General features: G+C 40.5%; 1 protein-coding gene across 15 annotated transcripts in view; it reads right to left on the minus strand.

The window, feature by feature from the left end:
• Window positions 1-16,408, minus strand: part of LIMCH1 (LIM and calponin homology domains 1) — a 324,774-nt gene that overhangs the window by 95,808 nt on the left and 212,558 nt on the right. For all 15 annotated transcript variants that reach the window (XM_042984636.1, XM_042984624.1, XM_042984623.1 and 12 more), the window contains 3 exons: window positions 10,415-10,521; window positions 4,876-4,906; window positions 2,557-2,667 (listed from right to left, as the gene is read on the minus strand). In XM_042984636.1, coding sequence (XP_042840570.1) covers window positions 2,557-2,667; window positions 4,876-4,906; window positions 10,415-10,521 — 249 coding nt within the window. The remainder of the gene's footprint in view (window positions 1-2,556; window positions 2,668-4,875; window positions 4,907-10,414; window positions 10,522-16,408) is intronic.

The raw sequence follows: 16,408 nt of genomic DNA on the forward strand, positions 1-16,408 counted from the left end.
GCCTGCATCCGTGCAGAAGTGTTCCTGGCTGTCCCTTCAATATCTGTTCTCCGTTTCTTCTCCATTGAAAATATCCACAGTTTTTAGCTGCGGTACAGTCTACCTCTCTCAAGTCTTTCTTTGCAGTGAGGCATGGATGTGTGACTGAGTTTAGGTCAATGGGATATGAGCAGAGGTGCGTGTATGACTTTGCAGAAGTGTGTTTAAAGGGAAAGCATAGGCCCTTCTTCCCCTCATCCCTCCTTTCTCGGGACCCCAATGTGGATAAGATGGCTACAGCTTGTACAGTCATGTTGGACCAGAAGGTGAGAACCCAAGGGTTGAGGATGTTGGAGTAAAAAGAAGGACCCTGGGTGCCCGACCTGATGATCACCTGCCCACTGCTCACATTCAGACCTCTTTTATGTGACTTTGAAATAAAATTCTGTCTTATTTAAGTCACTGTTAGGGTTTTCTGCATTTCTCAGATAAGCCCAGTTTTAATAGATAAAATGAAATAAAATATATTCCAGAGAAACAGATATCTCCAGCACCTCCAGGTGTGAAGTTCAGGTCAATTACTCTCTACCTAGAGGTATGGGAATACCACAGCGGGCCATTTTAGTTAAGTCATGCCTTGTCCAGGGATACCAAGTATTCCCTCATGTCCTGTGATATTGTCTACATTCATTAAAAAAAGGGAACAGCTGGGGGCGCCTGGTGGCTCGGCTGATTAAGTGTCCAGCTCTTAATTTAGGCTCAGGTCATGATCTCATTGTTCGTGGGATTGAGCCCCATGTTGGGATCTGAGCTGACAGCATGGAGCTCGCTTGGGATTCTCTTTCTCCCTCATCTCAACCCCTCCCCCATGCATGCATGTGCACGTACTCTCTCTCTCGCTCTCAAAATAAGTAAAAAAACATTTTTTTTTTAAAAAAAGGGAACAGCTATTAACAACAACAGGTCATTTCAAGGCAGCTGACATAGAGAATGGTCTCAATAGAAAGGGAAGCTGGGAGAGTTGAAGATTATAATTTTTTTTAATGTTTATTTATTTTTGAGAGAGAGAGAGAGAGACAGAGCATGAATGGGGGTGTTGGGGGGTGCAGACAGACACAGAATCCGGAGCAGGCTCAGGCTCTGAGCTTCGGCACAGAGCCTGACATGGGGGTCGAGTCCACAAGCTGTGAGATCATGACCTGAACTGAAGTTGGACGCTTAACCAACTGAGCCACCCAGGCGCCCCAAGAGAGTTGAAGATTATAGAGGAGCTGAGCTAATAAGAAATGTCCATAACAAAAATAAATCAGATTCCAAGAGTATCCAGCAAAGAGAGAAACTGTGAGGCAGGGCTTTTAAACAGTTGTAAAAAGACGACGCGGGGCGGCTGGGTGGCTCAGTCAGTTGAGCGTCTGACTCTTGATTTTGGCTCAGGCCATGATCCCAGAGTTGTGGGATCGAGCCCCACATCAGGCTCCATGCTGAGTATGGAGCTTGCTTAAGATTCTCTCTCTCTTCCTCTCTCTTTCTCTCCTTCTGCCCCACTCCACTTGTGCTCTCTCTCTAAAAATCTAAAAGAAAGATGACCCATCTACCAGTAAGATTCTTTCTCTCTCTCCCTCTGCCCCTTTGCCACTTGCTCACTCTCTGTCTTGGTGGGGACAGGCAGGGGGGCAAGTTTGTCAAAGTGCGAATGTCTCTCAGGGGGTCTCATTAGTGCAGTTAGTTTGCATGTTTGAGAAATGAGGAAGGGCAAGGCCTTAACTATTTGTGCTACAATACGGACCTTATCCAAAACCCATGGATGACACAAGTGAGCCTCAAGTGAGCCTCACCACGTCACTAGGCTGGTTGGGTGGGGCTGCTCACAGGTAATACTATATCCTAGAACTTTGGATGAGTTCACATACATCGCTGAACCTTAAAAAGAACATACAGGCAGGCACACATAAAACATCCCACTGTTTCTTTGACAAATTCCTACATTAGATCAGTCTTTCCCATAATCAAATAAATAAAGCTTTGAATATTGTAAAAAATGTTTTCCAAGTTTCCAGGTCATCCGAATACAATGGCCATAAAATGCACATCTCAGGAGAGAATGTTTCTAATTTGTCAGAGCCCAGTGGATGCCCACCCAGCAAGAACTTGGCAGACTTACCTCTCACCCACACCAACGCCCTGACGGGTAAGCAAAATGACCTTTAGGACAAATGCAGAGCAAGTCTTCATTTTCGTATAATACTGTATTGTTTAACTCAGGCGTTACTCCCCCAAGAAAACAAGCACTGAGCTCTCTGGCATGCAAAGCCACATACTCACAGACTGAATTTGCTCTTTGGGAATTAAAGTTGGGGAGAGCTCATACCTTCCATTCTCTGAAGGCTACAAAAAGTTCAAGTAGGCATGGGATACACAAGGCAGAGAACTCATTGGTAAGACAAACGGTCCTTCCCTTGAGTGCAAGACATCGCTGTGCAATTTCACCACACCAAACCATCATCTTAAAAAGGAGCAAAGGTGTTGATTTCCCTTCTTATCTTAACCTCTTGGGATAAAGAAGAAAAGTCAAGTTACCTTTCTCATCTGAGCCAGCAAGCCTTCAAACTCCTTCAGGTTCAGTGTGGTTCCGCTATAGGATGCAGAGCTGTTTGCTGCTTTTCCCAGCCAGTAAATGGTAACTAATACCTGTGAAACAAAACCATGCCCAAGGGCAGGAGAATTTTCCCTCGAGAATTACTTTCTTTTTAAGCTAAGGAATCAGTAATGCTCTATTAACAGGAAAGCAGGAAGGAGAGAATGTGCAACACCGATTCATAAAAACCACCATCCATGAGGTATCCATTACATGTAAAATCATTTTAATAAGAACCCAACGCTCTATCAGTCAACACAAACATGATTCGGTAGTTAAAATAAAGCTCCAGTTTTAGGAAAAGGTTGGTTGTAACAAAATGATCTCTAAGATGGCAAGAAGGAGAAACAAATCCTCCAGAATTATTTTTATGTAATAAAGGTTTCAAAATTAGGAAGTAAAAGTTTTCTATAACTCCGGAGCCTTTACCCAGATGAGCAGGAAACGGGTTGTCAATCCCTTTTGAGAGAAGGTGTTTTTAGAGGCTCACGATTTCTATTTGTGGGCAGAGAGGTTCTGCTAAGATCAACTGCAAAACCTCAGAGGAGTGAGCCAGGTTAGTTAGTGGTTCCCAACACAAGAGCAACACAACCCATCTAACTGAAATCAGAAGAAAGCAATCCAATAGAGAGTACGATTTTCAGATATCCAGCTTTGGGGTATAGTTAGATTCCTATTAATCTGAGATGGGAATTCGTAGCCTGGACAAGATTACTGCCAGTTTAATAACCTTGCGTGCTTACAAATGTCCAAGAAGTTTCAAGAGTCTGAAGCTGCAGTCCCAAGTTATTTTTTTTTCTGTTTTTCCAAAGAAACTGTCCACAAAAGCAAATGCTCTTTCCATCAATTTTTCCAGAAAACCCAGAAGGCTGAAGAGGAGCTCCTTAAAACTGAATTATTGGGATCTGAAGCTTACGGAAAAGCTATTATTTTATTTTCACATGTGGTCTTATTGCTTCAATCAGGCTGGGAAGTACTTATGGTACCTCCTCCCTCCACTTGCTAGACCAGGAAATGCTTTGGACAATGTGATATGTGTACATGGTTCCAGATGGCAACAGGCCCAAAATATGGTTGTGGGTATTGATGCTACGATGTGATTCGGTTTTCCACCTCTGTGGGAAAATTGCACTTCAGGAATCCTTCAAAACTTCCAGAAAGTCTTGTTAAACTGATTGCTTACAAATAAATTTCCAGAGAACAGACAATTCCAAATGTCAGGACATTAACTAGGACCATAAACTAACTAATGTGGGCTAAGAGTATGAGGCTATTTTGAAAGGTGTAACAGGAGAAAGATAGAACGGTGTTGTGTTTTAGATTATGGGTTTTCCGATTTGTTTAAATGCATGAGAAAAAATGGCCTATAGCCCTAGTTTTACAGGAGGAAAAAGAAGACAAGAATGAAAATGTCAACCAAATATAATAGCACCCTGGAAATTAAAAAAAAAAAAAAGGAGGGGTCATAGCCACTTTTAAATTTTATATACACAAGGTCATTTCTTAGATTCCTAATTTAAAGTTAAAATAAACAAGCACTGGGAGACCTGGGTGGTTCAGTCGGTTTAGTGTCTGACTCTTGATTTCTGCTCAGGTCATGATCCCAGGGTTGTAGGATTGAGCTCTGTTTTGGGTTCTGTGTTGAGTGTGGAGCCTGCTTGAGATTCTCTCTCTCTCTCTCTCTCTCTCTCTCTCTCTCTCTCTCTCCCTTTACCCCTTCTAACCCTCTCCCATTAAAAAAAAAAAAAAAAGCACTAATGTACTTGCTCTTTGAAAATAAGATCCAACTCCAAAAAGTTGATTTGGGGAAGTATTAATAAAAACCCAAAAGATTAATTAAAAAAAAATAGAAAAAGTACAGGCCCATGACAGTCAACACTATTTATATCATGCTGATCTTTTCCCTAAAAAAAGTGTGCTCAGCTGCTTTATTTAATAATCCCATCTGTGCCTACAAACAGAAAAGAACTGAGATTAATGCTGAGACAGATCATCTTGTATTTAAGAAACAATTACAGAGTGCGAGCTTTCATTTATTTACTTCTGGAATGAGTCCTTATTAATTACAGAAAACTCCCCCATCTATAATTTTTGTTTCTATCACAGTGATTGATTATTCTATCAGAGACACCTATCCTTGTTTTCTAAGGACTCTTCCTAGCAAGGCATACAGAAGGCAATGAACTTATGAGCTAAATTTTACACCTGAACCATAAAAATTAGAAGGAAAGATGTTTTGAAAGTGAAGTGAAAACACTTACATTTTTCAGCTTCCTACTGTAATCAAGGCTCCTAATTAAGGAAAAGGAAAAGAAAATACAGTCAGAATAGCAGTTGCTTCCCTGTGATCTTCCCTTAAACACCTCTAAGATGTACTTGAAGCAGACACATATCATGAAATCAGCAGACTATATCATTTTTTCTAAGGTCTATGATGAGTGATTTCAGGTACTAAATAAAATCATTTAGGAAGCAAGATGCAAAAGGACGAGACGAAATCAGCCTTCCAAAGTGCACCATGAAAAGATGAATGCCTTTTAACATCTGGAAAGTGAAGGATTCCATCTAAAAACTAGGACCGTTTATATTTGTATTCTCAAAGCTCAGCTGTTAAGGTAAAATTTGTGCCTTGATTATAGACCACTGTGAAATCAAAATCTTACTACCCTTTCAAAATCTTTGTACAAGTAGTACTAGAAGTCTAAAGGGTCTAGAACCTTACTTAATTAAACAGACCTGAAAATATATGCAGAAGAGGCAATGTTACCCAAATATTTGTTCTTGTCTGCTACAGATAGAAATTAGTGTTGGGAATTAGCCATAAGCAGGAAAATATGTGTGTTATGTTCGAATATACACATGTGCATTCTAAAAAATACATAAGTACTTATTCTCGAACTATAAACAAAAAAAGCTAGTTGTTGATACTTTCAAAATATTCATATAGTGGAATATAAAAATTTCTACAAAATTATTCCGAAGTTTCTTTAACACGTCAACAAATAAATGCTAGGAAAAACAAAGGACTGCATTTCTTTTTCCCACAGTAACTTCAGTTGGGGTGCAGAGCAGGGGAAGGGTGAATATAATTGTATTGTATACACCAGTCAAGAATTTGTTCAAGCACTTAGACACCAATTACTTCATTGCTGCTTATTCTGACCCAAAGAACATATTAATAAATAGGTGTACAATTTTAAGTCAGTGGATATTTCAGGGAATAGAAAACAAGATAGTATATGCTAAGGAGATAAACCCATCAACAAGGACTTGGATTGAAGGAAACGTTGGTCTCATTTGGATTTAAGAGAAAATTTCCCCTTTTTAGTAGAAAAAAAAAATATGGCATTACCTGCTTAGATGTTTGCTGGGATTTTTTAACTTACAAAAACAAAACAAAATGATGAAAACAAAAAAAAAATCTATGCAAGATTTGAAATTGTAATGAAAGATAAGTTAAGAATGGGGAGCATAAAATGTATTCTGTATTGATAATGAAACTTCATTGACTATCATTGTGACCCAGTTCTAAAAAATCCTGCTTGGCCCATAGTAGGAGCTCACAAAATATTTGCTGAATGATTTCTACCTAACAACCAATTGTGTGAAAATGCTTCCAAAATTTTCGGAGACATGCTCAGGAGCAAGCCATAGCCTTTCCTCATTTTTATGCAATTGCTTCAATTCCCTGGAATAAATTTGCGGCATGCCTTTCTGGATTAGGCTTTCGTTCCCCATCAAGGTTGTCTGGCATCCATTACAGGTAGAGTTCACTAAATTACACATGCAGTAATCATTTGCAGCTTGTCCCTCTTTTTATTCTTTCTTTCTTTCTTTTTTCTTTTTAGTCTACTCAAGTTACCTCTCAAAAAAAAAAAAAAAAAGAAAAGTAAGAAAAATTACCTCCAATAAAAGCTAAACTAAAGAGCATAAAAAAAAAAAAAACACGTCATGGGAATCTACCCCTCCAAACCAAGAGCGCACTGTATACACTGTATGTTAGCCAACTTGACAATAAATTATATTTAAAAAAAAAAAAACATTTCAGGAAAGTATCCACATTTGCTCTGTGGGATCTGCCCCTGTACTGTATGGCTTACGCTATTAATTAGTGGCGTCAAGGGGTGTTTTCCATCTCTACTAATGTTCTGCTCAACCCTCAGAGGGTAAAGCAGAAAGATGCAGCACTTGTATTTTAATCTACCATAGCGATAAGAATCTACATATGTTACAAATGTTCCCTGTCTGGTGCCAGATGAAACCAGCATCATTTACAGAAAAGCTGTGAAGCAGATAGCTCATTCTATGCCCCACCCTTCATTAAAACTAGAAATGAGTTTCTAAGTACTGTAAATGAATTTATGGTATAATTTTAATACAAAGTTCCTTATGTTCTTCTAGAAACTCATACAGTGAAGGAAACACTTTTCTCCGTAATGATTCTAGGTTCAGCATCCTGCCAGGCTTGTGGGCTGCCCACCTACCACACTCATTCTTGCTCATTACCCTTCGACCACACCAGATACTTTGCTTATCCTTTTTAAAGAGCAAATCTGTTGCTCCTCTCCAGGCTTTCTACTTGAACTTCCTCTGCCTTGAATGCTCTGTAGGTCTTCACATGGCTGGTTCTTGCTTCCCATTCATGTCTCAGCCCACAGCCTTCAGCTGAAATGCTACTTCTTTAGAGGGGCTACGTTTGACCACCTCTGGACTGGTCACTATCTTTTTTTTCCAGTTTTACTGAGATTGACATATGGCACTGTATAAGTTTAAAAAACACAACATGATGATTTGATACATGTATATGTTGTGATGGTCACTATCTTTCACATCATCTTTTACTTCCTTCTCAGCACTTATCACTCACTCCCTGTGATTATCTTTTTGATTTACTTGTGTATTTCTTATCTCCTGACACTGTGTGTAAATTACCTGTGAACAGGAAGTGTTGGCTATCTTGTTCATTCCAATTGTCTAATGACTGGAAAGTATCTGACACATAGTAGCCGCTCAGTAAATAGTTACTGAATGAATGAACGAAAAATGATAAAGTTACAGAAGGTGATAGGAAAGCCTTGCCTAAAGAAAATAATTTTCAAGTGAAGGAAGAACCAAAAAGGGAAGAAAATGAAGAAAAAGAATACAAAAGGGGAGAGAGATGGAAAGACAAGATAAAGAAGAGAGGGGAAGCACAGGGAAGAAAAGGAGATGGAGAAAAGAAGCAGCTGGAAAGATAAAGAAAAATGACAGAAGGAAAAAAAAAGACAGGAGAAGGGGAAGATGATACAGTGAGAAGGGACTGACTGTATGTCATTCATTAGTCTATGTGACTTTTCCTCTTTAGGTTGTTTTCTGTGTTTCCTCACAGGTTGGTTGGACCATCTTCCCAGATCTGAGCAAGCTGAACACTGAGCAAGCTTTAGCTAGAATCATACCTGTGAGAACATTCTGTCCAATTCCATCTTATAGATAAAGACACAGAGCCCTACTGAAGCGAGAGAACTTGCCTAGGATTATAGACCCAGGGAGTAGCAGGTCTAGGGCCAGACTCCTGGCTTCCTGATGCCCAGGTTTTTGTAGATAGGCAGTAGAGGTGATATAAATTCTGAATCTCTAAAATCAAACTATCTCAAAATTCTCCTGGTTTAGTGACACATTGATTTAGAATAGCTTCAAAAAAAAATGCAGTTGCCAACACCGTCAAAGTAAACTTTCCTTTACCCTCCAAGCGATGTGCATATCACTAATTGTTATGATGTCGTATAGTTACTACTGCTTCTGGCCACTTGCCACCTAGGTCAAACTACGCATGTCAGATGAGGCAGAAACCATCTCCTAAAATGAATAATTTATAGAGGCTGGATTAATATATGGAGCATGTGATGTCTAAAATGAGGTTTATGGTGGTTTCCATAATCAAATACCATAATTGGTATTCTGTTTGTGCCCTTAAGTAATTTTTTTCCATGAGAAATAGTAAAGAAAGGTACATTGACAAGAGTGAAATGATTTTATATAATCAATTCCCAGTCACGAATCATAAAATCCAATGTGAACTAACTTGATTTCATTCAGTAGCTTCCTTTACCCCCCCCCCCCCAATCAATACTGGCAACGAGTATACAATTAAGAGCCCTGAGTTTTGGCTTCTCTCCCTTTTCTGTTCCTCCATGACAAAATGGCCCAAAAGTAATCAAAAGAAGTGTATGCAATCCACAGACCCTATCTATGTAATTAAGCTTATTATTAGGGCATATTCATGCCAAATGTTGTTTGACCAAAGTGGGAAATGTTTTGTATGTAATGTGTCAGAGTGTGAAGGACTTCTAAGCTACAGGAAAGTTATCTCTACCATCTCATGACAAGACGATCTTTCTTCTCATTACCCTGGTCACCCGCTATTCCTTTCCAGAGAAGCACACTGCCTTTTCTTTTATTGAGCCATTCTTTCCCAAAAATTCTTTGGCCACAAACATGGCTCAGTGAGTAGACACAGTCAACAGCAGTCAAATAGCCAATAATCCATCTTCAAAGAACCTGATCACTGACATATGAGAAAACAGTTACAAATGTAAATGAGGAAGCGATTTCTCCAGAATCTATTGCCCTCTTTGCATAACAAACAGTGCTCGGATCTGTTTACCAAGTTTGTAGTCTTCCAAGAGCCTATTCAAATGCCCAACTAGAGCCAATAAAGGCTTTTTGTCTAACACAGATTCTGTGCATATTTCTCTCTTGCTTCTCCCTCCAGTAAGTCTCACCTAACATTTTTCTCATTCTTTTTAACATTCTAACTCTCCATGTGTGATTTTTGCTTTAAAAAAATTACATTTGATCAGAATGAAAGCCGTACACAGGGGGAAGGCCAATATGTCTTGTTTGGAAAGCTTGATTTTTACCTTCACGTTTTTATTTTATGAGACATGTGCAATACTCTGCTTCTTAGACCTTACAACATCATTACAAAGTTACAAGTCAAACCATAAATAGGTTTTCCTTAAACATAAATTTTTTTTTTAATTTTCAAGTTAGTTAACATACAGTGTAGTCTTGGCTTCAGGAGTAGAACCCACTGATTCATCTCTTACATATGGCACCCAGTGCTCATCCCGAAATGTGCCCTCCTTAATGCCTGTCACCTATATAATCCAGTCCCCCAAGCTCCCCCTCTACCAACCCTCAGTTTGTTCTTGTATTTAAGAGTCTCTTATGGTTTGCCTCCCTCTCTGTTTTTATCTTATTTTTCTTTGTCTTCTCCTATGTTCATCTGTTAAGTTTTTCAAATTCCACATATGACTGAAATCATATGATAGGTGTCTTTCTCTGACTTATTTCACTTAGCATAATACCCTCCAGTTCTATCCACATTGCTGTAAATGGCAAGATTTCAGTCATTTTCATCATCAAGTAGTATTCCATTGTGTGTGTGTGTGTGTATATACACACCACATCTTCTTAATTCGTTTATCAGTTGATGGACATTTGGGCTCTTTCCATACTTTGGCTATTGCCGATAGTGCTGCTATAAACATGGGGGTGCATGTGCCCCTTTGAATCAGCATTTCTGCATCCTTTAGATAAGTTCCTAGTAGTGCAATTGCTGGCTCGTAGGGCAGTTCTATTTTTAATTTTTTGAGGCACCTCCACACTGTTTTCCAGAGTGGCTTCATCAGTTTGCATTCCCACCAACAGTGCAATAGAGATCCCTTTTCTCCATATCCTCACCAACATCTGTTGTTTCCTGAGTTGTTAATTAGCCATTCTGACCAGTCCCTTAAACATAAATCTTGTGTTACTTACTTGACTGTTACTCTGTTGGATGTATCCTGTAGGTCACTAGGATCAAAAAGTTGAGATTCTCTAAGGCCGAGCTCTTTACAGCCTCTCAAGAATAAGATGATATTGTCCTGGAGGGAAGAAAAGAAATCCAAGTGTATATTATTTTATATTATTTTTATGATCCAGCCCTTCCACTTTAATAGTCCAAATTACCAAAGGGATGTCAGTCATTAAGACAGCAAGAGTCAGACCTAAATTATGGCTTGTTGGAAAATAAAATCATACTTGGTTAGGATATGCCAAGGTAAACAGACACTTTCAAATTTCTAAACCCACAGCCATGCCAAATTCATTTTTTTTCCTTTACCTTAATACATCTGTGTACAACTGCAAGTAAAATATTATTGAAAAGCAGAATATAGCATCTTTTAGGGCACCTGGTGGCTCTGTCCGTTAAGAGTCCGACTTCATTTCAGGTCGGGATCTCACAGTTCATGGGTTTGAGCCCCATGTTGGGCTCTGAGCTGACAGCTTGGATCCTGGAGCCTGCTTCAGATTCTGTGTCTCCCTCTCTCTTTGTCCCTCCCCTGCTTGTGCGCTCTCTCTCTCTCTCTCTCAAAAATAAATAAAACATTAACAAAAATAAATGGGAAAACAGTCTAGACTTAATTGGGAAGAGAAAAAAGAGGGGCATTGAAAGCTTTTGAAAATAATGCAAAAGACCCTTTCCAACGTGAACATTTTCTCTTTGAACTGGCAGAGTAAGAGGCACCATTGACCATTGAGGATCCTGCCCTTCATCCGTTGAGAGTCAAGAATAAACAGATGGCTCTGAAAGGGACTACAACTGTGGGTCATCCTTCTGGAATTGCAGAGAATTAGCAGCAGGTTTGTTGGTTACAAGGTCCTCACTGTCCTCTTCCTAGAAGACTTCTGCTAGAGAGACCTACAGGAGAAGAATAATAAAGGGGCCCGACCAGTGTGAATCCATCTGAAGACTCTAAGAAAGTTACTACAAAAATCTGAAATGATGGTGGTCACGGAATTATATTCACGCAAGTGCTGTTCAACAAAGTAAACCAAAGAGCATTGTGTTTCCCAATTACCCAGTCTGTAGGCCAGATTCTAAGATGACCCCCAAGAATGCTGCCCCCTGGTGTACACACCCTGTAACAATCGCCTCCCCTGGAGTGCTAGGGCCCCGTGAATGTGATGGATGTCACTCTGTGATTACCTTACTAACCAGCTGGCTCTGAGTTAATTGAAAGGAAGATTATCTGATTGGGCCTGACATAATCAGGGGAGGATTTCAAGAAAGTGAACAGAATTCCCGGTGGCCATGAGTTCTGTAGCTGCAAGGAGATGAATTCTGTCAACAAGCACATGAGCTTGGAGGAGCCTTGGTAGCAGAGATAGGACCTCGGCCCCAACCAACACCTTGATTTCAGCCCCACGAGACTCTTAGCAAAGGATGCAATCATGCTATGTCCATACTTCTGATCTACAGAAACTAAGATAATAAATGGGTATTGATTTAAGACTCTAAGTTTATAGTGATTTTTTATGCAGGCAACCAAACAATTAATATACCCAGGCTCAAAACAACAAGAGCAATAGCAATAAATTGCTAACCTTTATATAGCTTATATTGAAAGCGTTCTCCCAAGAGCTTTATATATACTAACTCATTTAACCCCTGTACAACCTTAGTAGGTATTTTACCTTAGTAGGTATTTTATAGGCGCTGATAGCAGGTATTATTGTCATCCTCATTTATGGATGAGCAATCTGAGGCACAGAACAATTAAGCACTTTGCCCAAGTTCACACAGCCAGCAAAGGATGTGGCATATAAGGTGGACACGAGCATCAAATCTGAGGCCGGCACCAAAGGAAGATGATGCTGTGGAATTAGGGGCTGATCACAGAGGGCCTTGAAGGCCATAGAAAGCAGACCACAGAAATCACAGAGGGGCTGTAATCTGAGAAATGGTGCTCAGATCTGCAGCGGAAGTAGACTGTTGGGGGTAGGCCTAGGGGGAAGTAGAGAGTGTGAAGGAAGGACTTCAGAGCGGTAAGACAGGAGGCAGGGAGACCAATGAGAAGATACTACAGTCTCACTTCGCTTCCATGGAGGTGACCCCTCCCAGAATGTTTTATGTCCTTCCCGTGTCCTGGGTTTTCGTCAGCAGTCACGATGGGCCATCACGCGCAAGACCTGCATCATTCACACACCTCTTACAGAGTGACAAAAGCTGGTCATAGTCCAAAGCTAGCCACACCCCTGATAGTCTCTCCTTCAGTTACTTTGCATGTTTTAAAAAGATCAAATTTCTCCTTGAAGTTTTCCTCCTCTCCCTCCCATCTCTAGAGTTTCATTAGACGCGCGTGCCAGTCGTTTCCAGGGCATGCAACTACCTTTTTGGTTGGTCTGTGAGCTCTGAGGACTTCTCACCCAGAGGAAAACAAAGGATGGGTCCTGGTATTCTCTAGGAATCATTTGGGACCACAATAAAAGGACCAAGCTTTGACCACCACGGAGTCCCACAAGAGGCACACGACTGTGGCACTTCTGGTCCTTAAGAAAGGCAAGGAGGTGCTCTTCCCTTAGGCAACCCCAGATGTGCCCTTGAACGCCATGCTATATTCATCACACAGACTGCGTTGCCAGCTGGGCTGAATGATTGGGGCTGGCAGATTTCAATGACTGCCGGCCTCCTCTCAGCTCCTTGCTGCAACCTAATGAGACTGGAGGGGAGCCAGACCCCGGTCAGGAGAAAAGCCCCAAGAAAAAGCTCCGCAGCCAAGAGCTCACAGGGGCAGCAGCCAGAGTGGGTAAAAAGGACTGTGCCTTTAATTACATAAAATGCATTCTGCAAATTCCCATCTGCCTTGCTCTTCACACTGAGATTTTTCCACATGTACAATTCCAAGAAAAACTCCCATCTTTGTGTTGTACCTCCAGAAGCCAAACTGTACAACAGAGTCTCGGTCCCACAGGAGAAGAAGTAAAAGACACTGATTTACGGCAGTGACCATTATATTACCTCCTACTATTGTCGTATTACAAACCCATTAAAACTTAGTAAGCCTTCAAAAAAAGTTTTTGAGTGACTCTTCAAAAATGTCAGTCATTAAAAAACAAAAAATTGGACCCTGAAGAGACACAGTGACCACATGTAATTTATGACCTCTGATTGGATTCTAGTTGCAAAACAGAAAAGTAAATAAGGCTATAAACATCTAATTTAAATATGGACTGTATGTTGGAGGACATTATTGAATAAATGTTAATTTTCTTAGGCAGGATGATGATGCCATATAAGAGGATGTCTTTATTTTTAAGCAAATGTATGAATTATTTAGGGATGATTTATGATAACGTCTATGACATAATTTCAAATAGTCAGGGGAAAAAAAGGTGTGTGCATATGAGAGAGAGAGAGAGAGAGAGAGAGAGAGAGAGAGAGAGAGAGAGAGAATATTTGCTCGTCATGAAGAAAGAGATAAAGCAAATATGGCAAAATATTAACAATTGGTGAATCTAAATTAGGGATTGGCAAACTTTTTCTGCAAAAGGCTATGTAGTAAATATGGCTTTCTGGGCCCATAATGGTCTCTGACAAAATGACTCAGTTCTGTCATTGCACCCAGACAATACATAAATGAATGGGAATGTCTGTAGTCCTATACATTTTATTTAAGAAAGCAGGCACTAGGCTGGATTTGGCCCACAGGCTGTATAGTCCACAGGGCCTATGCCAGGTGAATGCTGCATAGACATTCACTAGGCCATTCTTTCAACCTCTCTGTACCTTTGGAAGTTTTCCAAGAAAAGTTGGGAGAAAAGGGTTTTAAATTTATAGAAGCGTATTCAGCTACATGGCTTGGCTGGCAAGACCAATTTCATAAAATTCAAGGAGAAAATAATGGTTGCCTCAGAGTCAACTATTGCAAAGTCACTGAGGTAAGTGATCAAGTGCCACTGATGGAAAGTTACCATCTCTGGCTAACTGGAAAGTACTGTAACCCGAGTCTCAATTCAACACGGGTACTTAATGTACAGTTCCTAAAAAGAGTCCATTTTGTGTTAGACTAATATTAATGTGTGTATTTAGACCGCTGTTTTTGTAGCTACCATGCATTAGCTCCTCCTTGTTCTTGGTTCAGTGGTTTCCCATTTCATTCATTTGTGGACCCGCCCCATGCATGAAAACACTCCTCAGGGCTCTAGGGTTAAGAAGGCCTGAGCTTTCCGCCCTCTCTAGGGCCTCTTCTCTGAAAAAGTCCTTGTACTTTGCTACCTGCTTTTCTTGCTTCAAAGGCAAAATGAAGGAAAGCCCAGGGTGGTCTCTACCTCCAGGGTGAAGCAGTATCCCTGGCCTATAGTAGGTACTCACTCAACATTTAAAATGAATTAAGTGCTGCATTCTAGGGACTTATGAGAATAACAACAACAACAACAACAACAACAACAACAACAAAAACCAATAAAATTCCTTATCTTCATGCAGCTGACATTCTAGTAGGTAAATTCATAAGGACTTACAACAAAAGTCTCTTATCTTCTGGATTAATTTCCATGATACATTAAATGGCTGGATTTGTTCAAGACACCCCTAAACAGAGGTCTGCCTTCCAATCAGTGGAAGTGAGAGAAGAACAAATATATCAAGGGACACTGTAAAACAGCTTTGGAGTCCAAAGGTCTCCAATTAGAATTCCAGTCCCATCCATTTATTAGCTTTCGGCCTTAGGCATCGTTTCCGAATCTTACTGATCCTCAGATTCTGAATCTATAAGGTGGGGGGGGGGTGCCATCAACCTTACAGGAACACCAGAATTATAGAGGATATATATTAAGAACACAGCCAATGTCTGGCACCTTCTGGGCATTCATTATATGGAAGTTATTATTATATTCTTGTCAACTCAGGTCAAAGGCCTATGGAAAGTGAAATGAGGAATGGTTTATTCATCCCTGAAAAACAGACACAGTGTATATACACTATACATATACACTACAGCCCTTGCCAGTGACATGGGACATGGTGAGAGGAAGGAAGGAAGGAAGGAAGGAAGGAAGGAAGGAAGGAAGGACGGAAGGAAGAAAGAAAAGAAAGAGAGAGAGAGAGAGAGAAAGAAAGAAAGAAAGGGAAAAAGAGAAAGGAAAAAGATAAAGAAAGTTTAAAAAGGTAGTTGCTATTATTGTTTAGTTACTATTATTAACTGCCAACTTGTCACTTTTCTACAGGCTACCTCAAAGTTACTCACAAGCTATGTACCAAAAGTCCATTTGTAAGACAGCTGCTGACATGTCATTTGTAATTATCTCACAGAAACAACCTCTGCATGGTGGTTCTCAGAACCAAACATGCCCACTTAATCCAAAATGTACGTGGAGGGAGTATTAACCATATTACGAACCTAACTGCTGAGCAGAACAACATTTCAGCGGGAAAGTGCATGCGTTGAGAAAAGCCAATCACGCAGCCTTCTTGGCTTCCAGGATTCCGGAGGCCATAGAAAAAGCTTCATCAGCCCAAGGCAGTACCACGGGAGGGAGGAGGGGAGAAGGGTGGACAAGCAATTCAGCACAAACCTCTGATCACACCACGGCCTGATCCTTTCTCCCCCTCATATCTTCAGAAGGCAGGAAGGAGCCTGCCGCTACCTTTCCCCTTCTCCAGCTGTCATTTCCAACTGGACAGGGACTTCTCTGTTCCTTGATCCTCTGCAGAACAGCCTGCAGCTTTCCAGCTCGGGGGAAGGAACCAGCATTTAATGGTTCTCTAGGGAAACCAAACAGGTGGTAAGAGGCTGCCTTCTTTGTCCGATCTCCTTGGCTTTCTTTCCTTTACAGCCAACAGGGAAAGGTCAACATGATGGTGGGTTTGGAGTTCCCAGAAAATGAAAGGAAGTGCATTCGTGTTTCAAGTGAACCTAGATGCCTACATTGCCAGGTATTCAAGATGCCATATACACCCAGCATCCATATAATTTTCTGTTTCAACAA

This window comes from Panthera tigris, chromosome B1, assembly GCF_018350195.1.
Source record: "Panthera tigris isolate Pti1 chromosome B1, P.tigris_Pti1_mat1.1, whole genome shotgun sequence".
Lineage (NCBI taxonomy): Eukaryota > Metazoa > Chordata > Mammalia > Carnivora > Felidae > Panthera > Panthera tigris.